This window comes from Triplophysa rosa, linkage group LG15 (assembly GCF_024868665.1).
Source record: "Triplophysa rosa linkage group LG15, Trosa_1v2, whole genome shotgun sequence".
Taxonomy (NCBI): domain Eukaryota; kingdom Metazoa; phylum Chordata; class Actinopteri; order Cypriniformes; family Nemacheilidae; genus Triplophysa; species Triplophysa rosa.
In genome coordinates this window covers 4,352,189-4,371,788 of record NC_079904.1, presented here as the reverse complement: position 1 = coordinate 4,371,788, position 19,600 = coordinate 4,352,189, and the positions used below count along the sequence as shown (strand labels likewise).

Genomic DNA, 19,600 nt, shown 5'->3' with positions numbered 1-19,600 from the left:
TTATACAGTACATTTTCATTTGTCCACAGTGACGTTGGCACAGAGTTCTTCTCTTAGTCTTTAGCTGCAATGAACCGCTGATGCCGCACTGATTCAATCTCAGTCACAGTACAGCGCAGTTTAATGTCTGAGAATCCTCTACGATTCGCTCCGCTGCTTTGAATCACATCGTTAGAATCCATTAGAGAGAAGAATCAGTGTCACCTCACAATTCCAGCTGCTCACCTCACAATTCCAGCTGCTCAGACCTTATGGCCTCTCCAGAACTGAAATATATAGCGATATCACCGTTCTGCGCTCATACAGATTATATTCATCCCATTGGTCTAGTGCTGGATTTCATGATTTATTATCGTGACATCTTCCATGCTGAATTTCATGGTAACGTGTCCCTGTGGTTCCTCAGAGGAGTTGAGCGTTAATGATATCCATTAGTGAAACTGGCACTCGTTTGATATACCAAACTTTTATTATACTGGAGATGCAGAAGAAAAGTTTTATTCTTTAGTAATCACAAATTATTCTACAGTCTGAAGAGTAAACATAACACTTAACCAGATGATGGCTGGCAAATAATATTGTGATGTGTGGAGTTTTGTTAAAGTTAAATTCCTGTGCCCTCATAATCTTTAGTTAAAATCTGAAAATGCACTTCCTTCCTGTAATGACCATCCATCTTAAATGAGGTATGTTAGACGGCTTGGGCGGAGCATCCGTTAACTCCTCCCTTTCAACGTTCAGTCAGCTGCCAGTTCCATTTCAAAATGCAACTGCTGTTTTTATACATCCAATCAAATCGCGGAGAAAGATGATAGCCACGCCCACTATTTTTCTCATTGGAAATTCCATTTCACTCGAAAATACGGAAGTAAAAACGATCCGGTTCACGGGGACTTTAATGATGGAAGCAAGCAGGTGCAAAATTCATTTAATCAGACAAACATGTCTTCAGTTTATTCGATGTTTAGAAATCACTCTGTTTGGCATTAAGCTACCTCGAGGTTTTATATAAATTAAACTTTTCTTTAATGTCATGCTGATATATTGCTAAAAGTTTGGGGCGTTTTGCTTGTTGTCTTTTCTCTTTCTAGGCTCCTGAGCGTACTGTGCTGTAACCTGGATACTTTTCTTCTTCTGGAGTCTCAGTTCAATGTCTCTGAGTTACTGCTGCAGGATCAGAGGGCTAATGTGACAGAGCCGCCCTCGGGTGAAGGGTGGGTGGCCGTCTCTGACTTCCCTCCCTGTATTTATAAGTTAAAGATTTGAATACGTTTTGTTTTTGATGCACAGTTAAGTTCTAAAATGAATTCAAATTAAAAACTCGGATATGCGGATAAATATGACCTTTGATTAGGCATTACTGCATAAGTTAACAGCAACATTGTGTGGCATAATAATCTGACCCTCATATAAAATGGCTAATAAAGAAAACTTACGTAAGGTTATTTATATACAGCCACGGAAAAAGTTAAGAGACAATTCCAAATTTTCATTAAATCAGCATTTCTAGATGTATTGTGGTCATTCCAGTCCAGTGTCTGTTGAATTTCAACGAAATGAAACCCTCAGGAGTGACAAAGCTATTCATCAGCAACGTGAAAGACTGACAGAATGACAAGACACCTGAAGAAAACTATGATATAAATTGAGGTTATCACATAAAAAATAATTTGGAACTTTCCCAAATACATGTAAAAATATTACTGTTGTGTTGCTTAAAAGTGAACATAAACTTACTTTTCGCAGTAATTCAGGTCTAAAAAATACAAAGCATCTTTTCTGTTATTTTCACCAGTTTTCATTTTCTGCGAATAAATGCAAGAAGAAACAATATTTGAAATAAGGGAGAAATATTGTTCACAGAATGAAAGAAAAATCATCATTTACCTAAACACATGAAAAACTGAAAATATATTTTTTAAACGATCTCTTACATTTTTCCGCAGCTGTATTTGTGCACACATATACCGTACATTTACATGTATCGCTATATATTTGTAAATACATAAACATGCTGTGGTAATTTATTGATTCTGTATATTGCTTGTTTATACTGCCTTATTATTCCCAGAGAGTTTATCATTGATGGGCTGTCTGTGGAAAGAAGCCACATCCTGGTTCGAATCGGCGCAGTAGGTGGCCCGTCTGAAAGGAGACTTCCTCCCCGAGCCCTACAGAAGGTCTCATCTTTCCTTATCTGATCTGATGATTATGTAGACTTGCAGTGATATTTTTACTTTGTGTACCAGGGCACTGTTACTCGGCAAAAGTTGTTCGGCAAAACTTGACAGATGAAGCTTCTCTTGTAATGTCAAAAGAATTTGTGAAGGCTGGGTTGGACAAAGGCTATTGACAGGATGATTAATGACTGAATATGACATTAATGGCATTTAAGCAGACGAACCTCAGGATTATGACTCACTACTTGATATTTATAACAAAAATAAAGCATTATTCCTGGTTTCCTTTTCTGTTCGTTTTCTCTTTTGGTTTACAGGGCTGGAAGACACATAAAGCCCTTATTATTCTTTAGCTTTTCAATTGTTTTGTAATGAAGTTAGACTCTTGGCTTGAAATTGCAGTTTTAAATAGATGTTAATTATAGTTGCAAGGAAGGAATTATGTTTTTATACGTGCTGAATTTAAAGTGTCTCATCTGTCTCGCAGGGGAATGATCCTTACCCTTGGCCGATGGTGTCCATCTATCCTCTGCCCAAGTATTATATCCTCGACGTGCACAAGACTCTCCGCAATAAACAGGGTAAGAACCCACAGAAAGATTAGGGACTGGGAGAATTCATTATGAATTGGGCTCGCTGATAAAATTGTTTATTTGCATGTGCTGTCACTCGAAACAGCAGCAGAGCGCTTGAGAAAAACATACTTTGTCTTTAAATCCATATGTATCTGTTGGCGCGAGTTACATTTTTTATTAAATTATGAAGCATTACATATTAAAGAAAATTCAGAAATGCATCATGATAAAGTGGCATTAGGTAAGTTTATGCTTACAATTCATAAATTATTATTTTAAAGTAGGACTGTCAAGCGATTAATCGCGATTAATCGCATCCAGAATAAACGTTTGTGTTTTTGTACTGTTTGTGTACTGTGCACATTAATTTTGTATTTATAAACACATACACATACATGTATACATATTTAGGAAATATTTACATGTATTTATTTATATTGACCAATAATTTAATATATATATAAATGTTTATTATTATGTTTAATACATTTTTATTTTTTATATTTTTCTTAAATATATGCATGTACGTGTATGTTTTTATAAATACAAAATAAATATGCACAGTACACAGACATATATTACGTAAAACGAACTTTTATTCTGGATACGATTAATCGCCCTATTTTAAAGTTAAATTCCCAGTTTACCGTGTTTTCTATGGGTGTAAACCAGTTAGCAAGGACAGTTTTTCCTCCTTGCGACATACTCGTTTCTCCTTTTTACAGTTACGGCAATACATCTTTATTTTTAAATGACAGCTGTCTCCGGCTCAATAAACAGGGAATGGAGGTTCTTAACAGCTCGCAAACATTTTTCCTTTACAAATAAGTATCGGCACATGGTTGCGGTCCTATTCACTGATTCAATGGCATACAATATGTTTCTTTAAACCTGTCTCGAGACGTTTATTGGGTTTGCGTCGGAACGTTGACTCATAATTATCTACTGTATTACTCAAGTTGGCCTTTAAAATGATAGAGGCACTGAAGTGAGACTTTGCGAGGGACATGTAGTCATTAATTGACGTCTTGTTTTGTGTTTCTTCTCAGAATCTGAGATCAGTGCTTTCTTGGCCTCCTGTAAGGAAGCAGAAAGGGACTCTAGCTGGATGGAAGAATGTAGAAGACAGTTCTGTAAAATCATGGTTGCGAGATCACACACTCTCGCTGGATACGGTATGACCTACATTCAACACCGTCTGAACTTCAAGTTGATGCCCAGCCCATCTCATCTCAAAGTTTGACTTTATAAAGGGGGTAATGTCATAAAAAAATCAAAAATCAAAGCCATAAACAGGACCCCTGTGGTGTGAGGGGCTCATGCAGCTTTGAGGTCCCTCTCATAAAAAAAGGTTTGAGCTCTGAGAACTTCATCGATGACATTGCTTGTAAACTACAGAAGAACTACAGATAGGAGGAAAAAGGGAAAGTTTGGCAAACTTTGAAAAGACTGTCAGTAGCTGTCACTCTGAATACTCTTCCGAAGAATCCCAAATTATTCGCTGAAGTTTATTTTCAGTCCAACTTGACCAAGTTTCAGTGCAGATTATTTTTTCAAACTGTCAATGTTATGCAAGCACAGACACTGTTATTAAAGGACGGGGCAGACAGCAAACCCCCAGCTTGTGAGTTGGTGTTGTTACTCATCTCACATGTGAATAGGCCGTTTAACACAGACGTCCTGGAGGCACAGCAGCGCTAAACTGCTCATTTAATTCTATGGGTTAGAGAGATGGTGGAAATGGTCGTGGGTAAATTATGGGTTTGGTGAATGAAAAAAAAACAGTTTATAGAAAAAAGAAATAAAAAGGGACAGGATGATATAACCAATTTACATTTAAATAGGGAGACACTGAACTCTCCTGTATTTCACATCTTTTATTTGTTTGGGAAGATAAATATTTATAATACATTACAACTATATAAAATGATATGAAGATTATCAGTGTATCTGTTGATGTCTTATCCCACGTAAAAAAAGCGCTATGTTTACATGCACCTATTTTCCGACTGAATTCAATCTGATTGCAGATTATGAAAGTGCTGTTTACATGTCCCCTAAACAAAATGCAATACGATTCAAAAATTCTTTACATGTACATGAAATATATTCCGAACTGCGCAAGCGGACAGCTAGGGTTGCCAGATTTGCGTAAAAAATCCAGTTCCATGGCCATTCAAAACGATCCAAAAACTAGCTCAAATGCCCTCGCATGGCCCAATTATCAACATCTGATGAACAACATTATTCCACTTTTAACCCGCGAAAAAAAAAAGTTCCCAATTGACCAAGGACTTTAAACAACAGGACCTGGCAACACTGTGCCCAGCGTCTAACATCTCGCTTCAAACTTAGTTTCTGGAAGGAAGTATAAGTCAGTATAGTTAGTATTTTCACATTTGCAAAGAAAACAAAGTTTTCGAATAACACAAGGTTCTTTATTTGCTTTATCTTATAAAAGAACCCACAAGCCCTGTAGAATGCACAGCGCGTGTCTCCGTTCCCATAATAATGCGCGTAACATTGCCATGGATAAAACATGTTCATGTGGTAAGTTTTGCGTGATTTTTCTATATTTGACGCAAACATTAGATAATTAAGACAAGGCATTTTTAAATCCGATTGAGAAAATACTCTGATTCAAGCGTTTACATGCTTCATTTTTTTCTCTTGATCGGATTGCTTTCGGTCTACACCGCCCCTTTCAATCCGATCGAAATTTCAATCGAATCGACCTCATTCGGATTGATTATGTGTTTACACGAAGGCTTTTCAGTCCGATTGAGCCATCAATGGATTATTTGGTTTCATATAAACGTGGCTAATGTTAGGCTTCAGACGCTCAGATCAGAACCGGATATTTCCTCGTTCCGTCTGCTGAGTTATGAGAGTTATAAACATTGATGGTTTGCTATTCATAGTGAATGGCTGGGCTGAATATTGAACTAAATAGATAAACAGGACGACTAAGGCCTGCACACGCACTTAGGAAATGATATTATAAGTATTCTTCTCATGGTATCTCTGTTTGTAACTCAATAGCTCAAAGATGTTTAAGTGGCATCCAGGCTTTGTATGAGTGGGGCACTTTTGCAGGAGATGCAGGTTTCTCGTCCTTTATTTCTGTGGTTCTGATATTTTCTTCACTGTTGATTTCACAGTGCTCGCCGATCTGCTGGAGCGGGTCGTCTTGCATCTCTCATCTTCGTCCATCGACTGCTTCTTTCCTCCTGCAGAATATAAAGGTCAGTCAAAGCACTTGATGAAAGATGTTTTCTGTCTAGCAGAGATATCACCCACACCGCAGGGCCAAAAGAAATGCTTGAAGAGCAACATAGGCGTATGTGAATATAACATTGTGGTGTTATAACATATAACATGACTTTTTCTGCACGTGTTTACATCAGTGGTCCTCAAACGGTTTTTGTTTAGGACTCAGATTTGTTATTGCATATCAACACCCAACACTGTACCAAAATCGTACGAAATGTAATTTCAGTGTTTTCTGCTCAAGGTCGGCCAATAAGACACAAATCATGTTTATTCTTGTTCCAAGTGAACCTGTGTTTTATGTAGTCCAGATTTTATGAAAGGGATATTGTACATCGCAGAACATACCTGATTTTTGCCATGTGCCTGATTTGGTTGAGAATGCCAAATGAAACATCTCCTTTGAATTCAACAAAATATAACATTTAAGAAACCTTTTCTCCTTTTAAAAGTCTTTTAAAGGCTATTTATTTGGCTGCTCATAAACCAGAATTGGCCTGAGACCCATGAACCACTGAACAAGTTCAGTACTATGAGAATCATTTCACTGTGATGTACTTATTCTTTCGAAAGACATTCGTCTGCCTCCTGTTCCCACAAATGGAATGGGAAATAGTCGAGGCTGCGTGGGTTTTCATTTATTAAACATAAAGATTTCGAAAAGCAATATTGGTGGTGTTTTTTACTAAATCCCAGCTGTAAGAAATATCTGCAGGGTTGAGCCTTTTTAATACAACTAATTCAAAAGAAAAATCACAGCCTTCTTAAACCATTATTGTTTTAAGATTTATTATAAGCCTTTATAATCCTCATTATTTTGCTCTACAATTGGCTCAATAGGAATCAATTAAACACTTTAACAAAGCATAGTAGGAAATGCTACACAGAAACTTTTAATATGTAATACGCAAACTTTGTTCATTGTTCATATTTGTTCATTCATTTAATTATGAATAAAAGATCACAGATATGATCTTTTGGTTAGATTTTTGCACAGTACATAGTTTGCCTTACACGTCCTCTGGTTTTGGCTCTGTACCCTCCCTTCTCATTGACCAAATCGGTCGGGGCGAGCCGTCACTGCACGCGTGCTTCATCTCACTTAGCCGCTCGCGTCATAACCACCGAGTTGTTTTTGCCGGCTTCCTATTGGTTCGCTCGCCAGCCAATCAGGACCGTTCCCTGAATGAGGCGCACATCCATCAACATTATGTCATCATTACAATCCTGACGTCGTTGCGCTATTAATGAGGATGGAGGAACGGCTACATAATTATATCAACGGGCTCATTTCACTCTCACCAGGGGCATTTACTCCATTAAGGCCATTGTGAATCATGATGAATTTAGATCGCACCGTTGATGATGATTTGTGGGTTAGCCGATGTTCGGATAAGAATGTATTATTTAACAACACATACTGCAATGCTGTTTAACTCCTCTGTTCTCTATCCGTTGAGTTTAAATTGGTATTTATGGCCTGTGGAGGAGATGTAAATGAGTCTTTTCTATTTTTGGGGGGTGTGGGTTGGGGTTTAGTGATGGACCACAGTGTGAAGAGCAGGAGCCTTTCATCCGTGGAGCAGTTGGGTGTGGAGATCTCGCTCAGGTATGTATACAGCATCAAGCAATGGTTTCAAATGTATTTTGTTTTGTTTGTCTTGCATCCCTAAAACAAGTTGAACTTGTACAGTCTAAGATTTCTGCGCTGGAAAAACTGAATTCCTAATGAGTTTTTAATTAGTCTTGTTTTCCAGTTCAAGTAGCTAAAAATGAAGATAAATGTACTCGGGATGAGAAGCAGCACTGCATAAGATACAAGGGAGGATGTATCTAATGTCTTTTTAAAAAGTGAATTTTTAAAACAAAATGGGTGACGAAATCACCCATTTTGTGGTCAGCACAAATCTTCCTTATCCTAGTTAAAAGCGGTCTTGTATAAAAGATATTTTGTTTTACTGCACTCTCAGAATGTGTTCCAATTCTTTTAAGTAGACACAAGTAGAAAGGAAAACATATCTGGCATGGCAGTAAAAAATAACACTTACAGTTACAGTCTCTGACAACAAGTCTTCATGTCTTAAAAGTTGTTTTAGGGGCTTTTTGAACTTTTTTTGTCTTGAATTGTTTGTTTAATAATTTAAGCGTAAACCTCACTAAACTATGTTAGATTTATGGTTCAAAACAAGAATAAAAACAATTTGACAATGAAATGCGAAAATCTTAAAGGAACAGTTCAACCGAAAACTCTGTCTTCATTTACTTACCCTGAAGTCGTTCCAAATCTGTGTACATTTCTTTGTTCTGATGACCACAGAGAAATATATTTGGAAGAATGCTTGTAACCAAACAGTTCTTGATCATCATTGACTACCATGGTAGGAAAAAATGCTTTATAAATTACTCTTTATAAATTACACAAAATAAGATATTTTGAAGAATGTAAGAAAGCAAACCGTTCTGGGGCACTTTTGACCTCCATTGTAATTGTTTTGGTTCATTGGAACAAATAAATGTATACAGATTTGGAACAACTCAAGGATGAGTAAACGATGACAGAATTTTTATTTTCGGGTGAACTGTCCCTTCAAGCTTTCTGCAGTAAGTCCAATTATCTTGTTTTTAAGTTTATTTTTCAAAATATCTTTTTTCAAAATCCTGATGAATAAAATGTTTTTTTTTTGTTGATCTTTAGTAAGATGATTCTTACACAGCTTCACCGACAGCCAGATGCATTGTGTGCCATGTCAGCACACAAGTTAAACTCGATATGAACCCATTTAGATATTTTGTCTTTAGGCAATCTAGGCAATGACTGTAATCAGGCGATGCATTATAGTGCACAGCACATTTGGGTAATTGCAAGTCTGTGTAACCCTCATTTGGCGCTGTGTTTCTCAGGGAGAGACTGTAAATGTGTGATAAAACAGAATTTAATTCAATAGTGATATTTGTCCCTATTAGTCAGAAAATATTGCTTTGAAAACGTTCTAATTATGTAAATGTGCACAAGCTGTTGTTGTGGAAGACATTTTAACATTGTCTGTTTACCTTTGTTTAGCAAGGTCTTATTGAATAGAATATTAAATTAAATAGCATTACAAAAGACTGTGTGTGTGTGCGTGTGTGTGTGTGTGTGTGTGTGTGTGCGCGTGTGTGTGTGTGTTTGTTTGTGTAGGTACGGGAAGTTCCTGAAGTTACTGCGAGATGATTCTGAACCAGATCTGTGTCTCCTGCTCAAGCACTGTCAGGAGTTTCTCTCTCAGCAGAGGATCAATGTGACCTCTGACCTCTGTATCCTACTCCTGTTTTTCGATTAATCAAGTGGTGCGTGTGACATCTATTGTAGTGCAAGCATTATGGGATTCCTATCTTAATGGGATCACTGAATTACACACAGCAATAAACGTTTCAAGTTTGTTCATGCTGTCTCGTTTTTCTCTATTGAAAAAGTGCACATTATTTTAACATTATCGGGGACAGACTGATATGTTGGCCAAGATGATTTGGTCAGCTAATATTTGCTTTTTGAGATTATGAGGGGTGGATGAAAACCGTGCGAGCTTGGCTGATAGTTTCAGCTTGTGTCAGCTGCAAAATGTACAGATAACCTTGTGTTTTCAGTTGATAGGGCACCTTGATACCGCCAGTCAGAGAAAAGTAATTGCAAAACTGAGCTCATTCCTTCTGTAGTTGCAGATTGATGTACAACAATGCAATGACATCCGTGTGTTTTAAAGCATGATTTACTATCAACGTCCAAATACATTTGAGGTCACTCTATCGGCATTATGTCATCGGTCGATCCCCCTGTTCTTTAGATATTGGCATTAGAATCAGTCGATACCGCAGACGATTCCTCGTGTTGAAGATTCCTTGACCCAGGTGGCAGCTTATTTTCAGGGTGGTTATCCTGGTCACGATTGGTTTGCCTCCACGGTCTTTCTGCTCATGCACGGTGACGTGGGCCGCTCACTGAGTCTGCTCCTGCGTTTCTCCCGTCTGCTGCCGTCCGCCTTCCTGTGGCCCCCGAGACTACACGGCTCTGTGAGTTACAGCCCGATCCATTAGTACCGCCTTTGTTTTACAATTCTAAGCCCTCCTATCTTCCCACTTGCTGTAAAATCTCTTTCTCGGTCTTGTCAACATTCATTACATGCATCTGGGGAAGCGAATTGCACGCATGCATTCAAATGTCTTGGGCTTTGTAAACAGTTGCATCCATCCGAGTTGTAAATAGCAATTTTACAGTAATGCGGCAAGCTGCAATATTAATTGGCAATTGTAAATCGAAAAATGTACATTTAGGTTCAGATTTTTCTACCATCACACAGTACAGTATATTATATCTCAGCATATAGCGTTATATTCCCAGTTTAATGATGTTCTGGATTTATGCTTGTGTATCTTCCCTATCTGCATGCCACAAACAAAACTGAGCGTTTTAACCGTATTATCATTCTAATCTTCATGCGCACAAGAAGAGTCTTAATACTAGGAGGAAATGTTGAAAATCATGATATTACTCAGGCATAGTCATTATGGTCCCTATAAAAGTTGGATGGGGCAATCTCTCTCTCTCTCTCTCTCTCTCTCTCTCTCTCTCTCTCTCTCTCTCTCTCGGAACAGCGGATGGTAAACAGAGCTCAGTTAATCGAGTTTAGCTGTGGAAATATGTGGAGAAAATGATAATGCTGCACACACACAGGAGTTCGTCTGATTACACTTCCATATTTCTGCACTGTCAGAGATGCAATGCATGTAAATCAGTCAGCTGAGGCCTTCAGAGAAGACAATAGTGACAATTAAGAGAAAAGACACAGTCCATGTAATCTCCACGGTCCACGCTCAACAGTTAGACACAATGGCAGCTGGAGAAATGTTGGCTTTGTCATTAGCATCTCTGATGCATTGACCAACAAATGCTGTTTTATTGCTTGAAAAATGAAAAATGAAAATTCTGTCGTCATTTACCTACCTTCTTGTCATTTCAAACCTCTATGACTTTCTTTCTTCTGAAGAACGCAAAAGAAGATATTTTGAAGGATGTCGGTACAACGGTGGTCCCCATTTGTGTCCATACAACAAGTCAATGGGGGGACCAACGGTTTTTGGTTACCAACGTTTTTCAAAATATCTTCTTTTGTGTTTTGCAGAAGAAAAAAATCACAAAGGTTTAAAATAACATTAGGGTGAGTAAATGATGACAGAATTTTCATTTTGAAGGTGAACTAATCCTTTATTGTGCATGCAGCATCCTTAGGGGCGATTCACATTTTGTGTCTAAAACCGCGCGGAAAACACGAGCCGTGCAGTTTTCTCCTTTTCTTCCAAAGTGCCTAGGAGTTTGAGCTCTCCAGGTGTCTGTCGTTGCTAAGCAACCATGGGCCGCGCTAGCTGTTGAGACGAGGAGGTATAAACAAAGGATATATGGATTATACGCAGTGAAAATAATTAATGCTGTGATCATCTGTGTCTCCATCTTCAATGAGCTTGTTTATATTGGTTGGTTGCTTCATGTCACATGACCTGCGGTGCGCTGAAAAGTTGAAATATTTTCATCTCGATGTGGCGCCGATGCGCCTAGAAAAACGGGAGCGTCGCACCGCATGCGCATCGCGACCGCGTCGCCCCCTATTTGAGCGCGCTTGCCACGTGTCTACATTTCAAATAACGAATATGCGCACGCAAAAGACGCAAAATGTGATTCACCCCTTAAAGGGATAGTTCTTCCCCAAAATAAAAAAGGTAATTATTTACTCACATTGACAGTTTTTTTTTTCATTTTTGGGTGCACTATCCCTTTAACTCTTACAGATTGTCTATTATCTTTAGCTGTAGTGAAACATTTTTGTGTGTGTGTGTGTGTGTGTGTTGTAGGTGAACCTCCCTATAGAGATCGCTCAGTCAGGTATTCATCCCATCTACTCCTGCACTGCTCACTACGTGGAGATGTTGCTTAAGGCCGAGGTTCCTCTGGTCTTCTCTGCCTTCAGAATGTCCGGCTTCACTCCATCTCAGGTGCTGTATTTTAACAAGATTTTCAACACAAAGTATTGTTGTACATTTTACTGCCCAATCTCATATGCTGGTAAATAACCAAGTGATTTGATTGGCCTTCCTCCAGGAAAAATTAAGATTGTAAATAAAAACTTTTATTTTTCTAGTACTAAAATTTTAAGATTCCCAGAAGCTCTTTTACACCCCAAAGCACTCTTGGGACAAACCCGTCATTTACAAATAAAGAGGATATGCACAAGGTCAATCTACCAGTCAGAATAAATCAGCCTTATTGCATTCTTTATAAAGGAAAAGTGTTTTTTGGAAATGTCAGGTGTACCAACATATTGCCTTTTTGTTTGTCTGGAAGAAAATGAATGTCAGAGGTATGCTAAGAGCTAATTCTTCAGCCCAGTTACAATACCTAGAGAGCACTAAAGATGATACATAACATAATAATAAAAGAATAAGACAACACAAGAATACACATAATAAAGCTCACTATAAAGTGCTGCTCATCTCTTTTATTATCCTTATAATTAGATGATACAGATGGCCCGGCATTTGACCTCCTCGCACACTACAATGTGGTGATCATCCCTGACACCAGCAGGGTTGACATATAAAGAAACAGGGACGTTCTGTGATGACCTGAATAACTGAGAATCTTCATAGACAAATGCACAGATGACTCCGAACAACAATCTCTCTGCAGTTTATATGTATAAGCAAAGAGCTTTGTTTCTGCCAGCAGTCGTCTGTCAGATTTAGTCAGATATGACCTATTCCGGCAGTCAAGGACAAAAGAAATGGCTTTTTTTGGTATTCAGTGTTTTTTGTTATGGTGTTGTTATGGTCTCAATTCCACTTACGTAACTAAAAGTACATTTTTCGAAATCTAGTGCCTGATATTAGAATAAAAGAGGTTTTGGTCGCTGTAGTTTTTAATATGTTTGCAAGGTTGTTTTGGAAAAATAGTAAAACAAATGTTATTGATCTCTTAATTCCACTCGCATAACTAAAAATACATTTTTTTTAATTTAGTGCCTGTTATTAGAACGGAAGATGTTTTTGTAGCTATATATTTGCAAGGTTGTTTAGGAAAACCACTATTTGTAAATTATTAAAAGGCACATGCACGCATCTAAAAATAAAAGCAATATGTTCCAAATCTTTCCAAGGACCTTTTTTTCTTTTTATGGAAATACGATAATAGGTAGCGTTTCAATGTAACACTAGGAAATAAACGGCTTGTTTGATTGTTTCTCAGTATGATGTTAGAAAGAAGGTTTCAAAGTTCCTCAACATCAGAAGAACCGTCTTCACCTTGTTGTTCATACATTAAATGAAACTGTTACACTACACAGTAGAAAAAAGATTGCTATAATTGGATATACTAGGAGACTTAAAATGAGAGAATGTGTGTTATGATGTTCAGATATTCAGAGCTATGGCAAGCAGAATTAGCTTTTAATCATTCTCAGGATATGAATTTTTGATAACAACAATTCAATTTTTACTAGTAAAAATTGAATTGTTGATATCAAGAATTATAATTTTTACTAGTAACAATTGCTGTTTTTGATATCAGTAATGACATTTTCACTAATACAAATGTGAATTCTTGATATCAACAATGACGTCATCACTCAACTATTAAAAAACGTCATTCTTGATATCTGTAATTGCATTTTTACTAGTTAAATATCACAATAGGCTGCCATTCAAATTCAATTTCAGATATTAATAATTCATTTCTTACATGTTAAAAATCTTATTTCAGATATCAGAAATGCAATTCTTACTAGTAAAAAACATAATTTTTGATATCAACAATTGTGTGGTTACTAGTGGTAATGTCTATTCTTGATATCAACAATTGAATTACTACATGTAAAAATGCCAATTTCTGATATCAATAATTACATTTTGACTAGTGACAATGTTAATTCTTGATATCAACAATGTGATTGTTACTAGTAAGAAAGCCATTTTAGATATCTACAATTACTCTCAGATTTATTGATATCTGAAATATATTTCCTGATATCAGTAATACCAAATGCAACATGTTAAAATTCATTTACAGATATCAAGAATGAGCATTTCAACTAGTAAAAATTGAATTCTTGATATCAAAATTGGCATTTTTACTAGTAACAAGTAACATTTTGATATCAAAAATTATGTTTTTTACTAGTAAGAATTGCATATCTGATATCTGAAATAAGATTTTTAACGTGTAAGAAATGAATTATTGATATCTGAAATTGTATTTGAATGGCAGCCTATTGTGATATTTAACTAGTAAAAATGCAATTACAGATATCAAGAATTACGTTTGTTACTAGTTGAAATTAAATTTTTGATATCAAGAATACACATTTCTTTGAGTGATGACGTCATTGTAATTCACATTTTTACTAATGAAAATGTAATTACTGATATCAAAAATAGCAATTGTTACTAGTAGAAATTCTATTCTTGATATCAAGAATTATAATTTTTACTAGTAAAAATTGAATTGTTGATATAAAAAATTCATATCCTGAGAATGATTAAAAGCTAATTCGGCTTGCCATACAGAGCTGAATTTATAACTTTCTGATGCAAATATAATGACGATGTTTCACAATAGCCTCAAACATTTTTGGCTAACCATACATACATATGTACAAATATATAATATTATTGTAATGTTATCCAGTTTTTAAAAAAGTACCAATTTAAAAAGGCAAAACTGTCTCAAGTAACAAGATGTTAATATATCTTGAAATGGTTATATTGCATTGTAATTGTTTTCTTGTAATTATGCTACGAATGCAGTTGTACAACCTGGAACATTCCCTTTAAAATCTATATAACAAAATACGGAATTAAAAAATGTTGTTGTTGTTGTTGCTTCAGTGTAGAAACTAGTTTTGGATGGACAGATACTGAAGGAAAGAAGATTTGCTTGTATTAAATTGAGTGTCACCTTCATCATAGAGGCCGTCTATGACTATGCACCTGAGAGAGTGTTTTGAATACTAGACAAAGCATAGAGAGAGCGAGACACAGATGCTGTATAAATTGTCTCCTGGAGTGTTGTGAATGTACAGGGGGAACGGGTGGCAGGACCGGAATGACATCTATGAAACTACAGAATAATTGAGCATCTGAAGAGGATTCTTTGACCTGAATTGAGTTTACCACCATAGAAACAAGACACAAGTCTGTCGAGCCTATTTGACAACGGATTTTTGCAAAATAATTTACAATTTCTGTGAAGCAAATTGGATGTATTTTGTTGCTGTGTCATTTATATGATGAAACGTTATCCTTTATTCAGTATTCATTTGTTCAGTGTTTGTTTTGCTAATATGCTGTTAGCAATTTCAAATATTAGCACTTAATTTGCTATTATTTAAGCAAAACAATTGCAAACAAATGCAGAGTTAACGATAAAATAAGTCCTAATATCATATAAAAAAATATTTCTCGTTAGGCTGTTTATATACTTTCGTTTATGTGCCTAGAACAAACAAATACTGATTAAGGAAAACATTTTTGTTTCTTTTATAGATAATTATATTTCTAACAGGAAGCTCACCGTTGAATCGCACCGTTTCAGATCTCTTGGTTATTTTTCTCTTTTATATTGATTTGTTTAAAAATGTATGGCGCAAATATTACATTTCTTCAATGCGCTTTTCTAACTCCCCTTTCTCTCTTTTCAACAGATCTGCATTCAGTGGCTTGGCCAGTGTTTCTGGAACTATTTGGACTGGTCTGAGATCTGTCACTATGTGGCCACGTGCATCATCATGGGACCCGATTACCAGGTGTACATGTGTGTCGCTGCTCTCCGACACATGCAGCAGGAAATCCTGCAGCACACGCAGACGCAGGACCTGCAGGTCTTCCTAAAGGTGCAGTTACCCCTCGGTTTATTCACACTGACATAAAGCTCTTGACAGCCACCGGCCTGCAGTGAAGCTTTAGACCAAAGAATGATATTTTCCCTCAGAAACTTGTTTTTAGAAAGGCGCTGGTTATAAAAATCGTAATGTTTATGCATATTTTGCCATTTTGATTGATTTTATAATTACACTATACAAGTATGTAGGCTTTGACATTTGTTACAAGGAGTTCAAGCTAGAGGGCTTAGATTTAGATAAGTTCATTGCAGACTTGTTCCTGTGTATATAGATCTGCCCTAAATCAGATCACTGTTGTTCTTGTTATAATGCTATAACTTTGCATATCAACCCACACAAACCATTTCAGTCAGTTCTTTTTTTGGAGGAGGATTTGCACATGTCCAGGACTACAGTGCTGATCTGCGTTTCATCTAAATTAAAGATCAGAATGGAAATGACTCATAACACTCTCTCTTCATATTATTCTAAAGCTGAATGCAAGAGAAAAGAGACGCGGCATAGCAGAAAGTAAACTCATTCTTTGTAAGCAGGATTTCAAAGCAGTTGTCTGTAACTACTGAATACTTGCAACACTTTGAAAAGCATGACGCATAAAAGCAGAACCGGTGGAGGTTTTTCTTTTGCAGATTATTATCAGCAACAGTCGGCATTGAAAGAGTTTTAATGTCTGAATGGGTTCTTCTAATTAATAAGTCAGTTAATTGTTACGTTAAATTTTTTGGGAATTGAATTTTCCACAGTGATTGTATTGTTTTTCCTAAAAGCACTAAAATGGATGTCTTTGTTTTGTTATTACAGTACACAGTTTGGACAAAACAAGCATGTAAATGTAATTTCATTTTTTTAGTTTAATGGAATTTAATTCGGTGAACTATTTCTTGTGGTGCCATCCCAAAAAGGGCAAAAATCGCTCTCACGCACCTTCTCTGGATTGGTTCCACATTTGTGGAATGACCTGGCCGCTGCTACAAGATCAGCAGATTCTGTGGCCATCTTTAAGAACCGTCTGAAAACACATCTCTTCCGTCAGCACCTGACCGATCAGATCTGACTTCCATCTCTCTTCTACACTTTCTATAAAAAAAAAACACTTTGCTCTGTATACTGTGGTAGGCTTTGTGAGACCAGTTTTATTGCACTTATGCTTTTTTTGTTGTCCTTATGTTGTTCCAATTGCTTCTATTGTTAACCCCATTTGTAAGTCTGCTAAATGACTAAATGTAATGCAATTTAATTTCTTTATTTCATCAAGGACCTCAGCTGGATGAGATCTCAGTTACGACCCTGGCAATAGCTGTTTCCTCATGTAGTGTTTTTCACAGCCCATATACTTAAAATATTGTGATGGAGAGTAATCACCTGTCTGTTATTTCATTGGCTGCTTGAAGACCGATTCTATCGAAAGACGTTCTGTTTCTTAATGCTTGACATCTGCTTTTTTCTTGGCTCTTTAAGCATCGTGTTTATCTTTTATTTGTCATTGCCAAATCGACTGCTGTGGTCTGCAGTTATGCCCCCAAACTGCTTACACAGCAGGCATATTTTATTTAACACAACCCACTCATAAAGCTTTATTGTCCCTTCCCAAATTTTCATAGAACCGAAGTGTCCTTTTGTAACTCGAGGCACAACTTCAGGTGTGTAGATTTGTCCGCTGACTCATCACAAATATAATTAAGTTTGTTGTGCTGCATCTAAACTATTTTACTTATGCCCAGCGAAATGCCAGTTGGTGCATTGCTTATAGGACAAGAATGTTCTGTACTCAGAATGGAATAAAAACATCATTTCATTGACAAAGATACATTCTAAAGCTGTTTTAAGGTTGTTGTGTGAAATTTAGTTGCGTTTCAAGACACAAGCGACTCATCTCATGTACTCCGTGCTTTTGCAGGAGGAACCGATTCACAGCTTCAGGGTGAGTAATTACCTGGAGTACATGGAAGGACTGGAACGCAACTACAGATCCGTGGTACTCTCGGACATGAGGAGCATCTTGGCGAGGAGCAACTAGCGGGAAATGGACAAACTCATCAAAACCAGATTCAATGACATTCAATGGGATGCTGCAGTGTAATTCGTCCTGATTCTATTTATTACATGAATTATTGTTCTTAGTATATTCATAAAAATAACATGTAAAACTTTAAAAAGTATTACCAAATTTATATGAAGAGGAAAATGGACCTGTTTCATAACAATGTTGTGTTGTTTTACAATCTGTTGTATGTCAGCAGTAAATATATAAAGTCTTTTGATGCTTAATTGTTGTTTTAACGGTCGACCAAACATGCATGTGACGTATGTACAGGGCTGGGGAGTAACGAAATGCTTAGTTACGTATTTAAAATACAAGATTTGAGAACTGTATTTCATAGTTACTTTTAAATGGGTGGTAATCAAATTACAGTTACATCTGAAAAGTATTTTAGATCACCAAAGTGATTAATTGGAATTTTAATGTCATTTGTTTAATTTAAGCATTCGTATAAACTGAAACAGGCAATTCATGTAAACACCCAATTGGTGGTTCTCTAACTCTGACAATCTGCAAAAGCATTATAAAAAGCAGTTATGCCCACAAGTTTCATACCCCTTGCCGAATATGCAAAATTTGACAAAATAAGAGGGATCTGGGTTCATAGAAATTGCATGCTAATATTATTTACAGTAGTACTGTCCTGAATGAGTGTGATAGTTGTTTGTGAGTTTCTTGTTCAATTTTCAGGTAATTGCGACTTTTTCTGTCACGGTTCTGACTTTTTCCTCACAACTGTGAGTTTATAACTCGTAATTCTGACTTAGAATTGTTGTCTAATGAGGGAAAACTGTAAAGCTGAGGCTGTTTAAAATAATAAGCAGAGCAAAGCCAAAGTCCTCTGTTTGATGATCCCTTTGTTTAATGTACCGTATTAGTATTCCAAAGTATTCTCAAGTATTTAGATTAAGTTACAAAACTTGTGAAATCTAACGAAATAAATTACAGATTACTTCTTAAAGCATGTATTTTGTCATCTGTAGTGAAATACTTTTGAAAAGAAACCTTCCCAGCCCTGCATGATAACACGTGTCAAGCATGACTCGGAGTCTTGCTGTTATTTTTACAAAAGCGTACCGTACAGTACAATCAAATCTGCAGCTGTTTATTCTCTTTTAAGGATGCCGTATAAAAGCAGTATCACATTGACAGGCCATCATTAGCACATGGATGCATTCTCTTTCCCTCGCCATCTGTAGCTCGCACAGTGAATAATGAATTGGATCATTAGAGAGGTGTCTGTCTCCCTCGCAACAAATGCTAAATATTACATATTGTTTACCCAGTAGGAGGCAGGACCAGAATTTTAGGCTGTGAAGTTTTCTTTGAGTGTTTCGTTTAAAGTCACTTGAAAAAGTTCCATTGAAGTACTTGCGTACAGCCTACTTTTGATTTATGTATGTTGATATGAAAGCGCAGTTATAAAGTCAGTCGAGCGTCATTAGTCGATGTCATTTTTGTGTAATCATACCAAGCTGTTCACATTAATCAGGCTAATGATTTAATAACTGATGGTTGGCCGACAGGATTCTGGAAAGCCGAATTGTTGTGCCGTGTTGTGTGTTTGCTCCAGCCTCTTCTGCATGACGTGGATTTTGATGATGTATCTAATAG

General features: G+C 36.7%; 1 protein-coding gene across 4 annotated transcripts in view; it reads left to right on the top strand.

The window, feature by feature from the left end:
• Nucleotides 1–19,394, top strand: part of tbc1d32 (TBC1 domain family, member 32) — a 34,040-nt gene extending 14,646 nt beyond the window's left edge. For 3 of the 4 annotated variants that reach the window (XM_057353466.1, XM_057353464.1, XM_057353465.1), the window contains exons 24-34: nt 1,092–1,214; nt 2,072–2,180; nt 2,668–2,761; nt 3,805–3,930; nt 5,917–6,002; nt 7,555–7,634; nt 9,204–9,319; nt 9,918–10,072; nt 11,906–12,046; nt 15,748–15,936; nt 17,843–19,394. In XM_057353466.1, coding sequence (XP_057209449.1) covers nt 1,092–1,214; nt 2,072–2,180; nt 2,668–2,761; nt 3,805–3,930; nt 5,917–6,002; nt 7,555–7,634; nt 9,204–9,319; nt 9,918–10,072; nt 11,906–12,046; nt 15,748–15,936; nt 17,843–17,962 — 1,339 coding nt within the window. In that variant the 3' untranslated portion in view covers nt 17,963–19,394. The remainder of the gene's footprint in view (nt 1–1,091; nt 1,215–2,071; nt 2,181–2,667; nt 2,762–3,804; nt 3,931–5,916; nt 6,003–7,554; nt 7,635–9,203; nt 9,320–9,917; nt 10,073–11,905; nt 12,047–15,747; nt 15,937–17,842) is intronic. The other variant, XM_057353467.1, reaches the window with a different exon arrangement.
• Nucleotides 19,395–19,600: the final 206 nt, after the last annotated feature.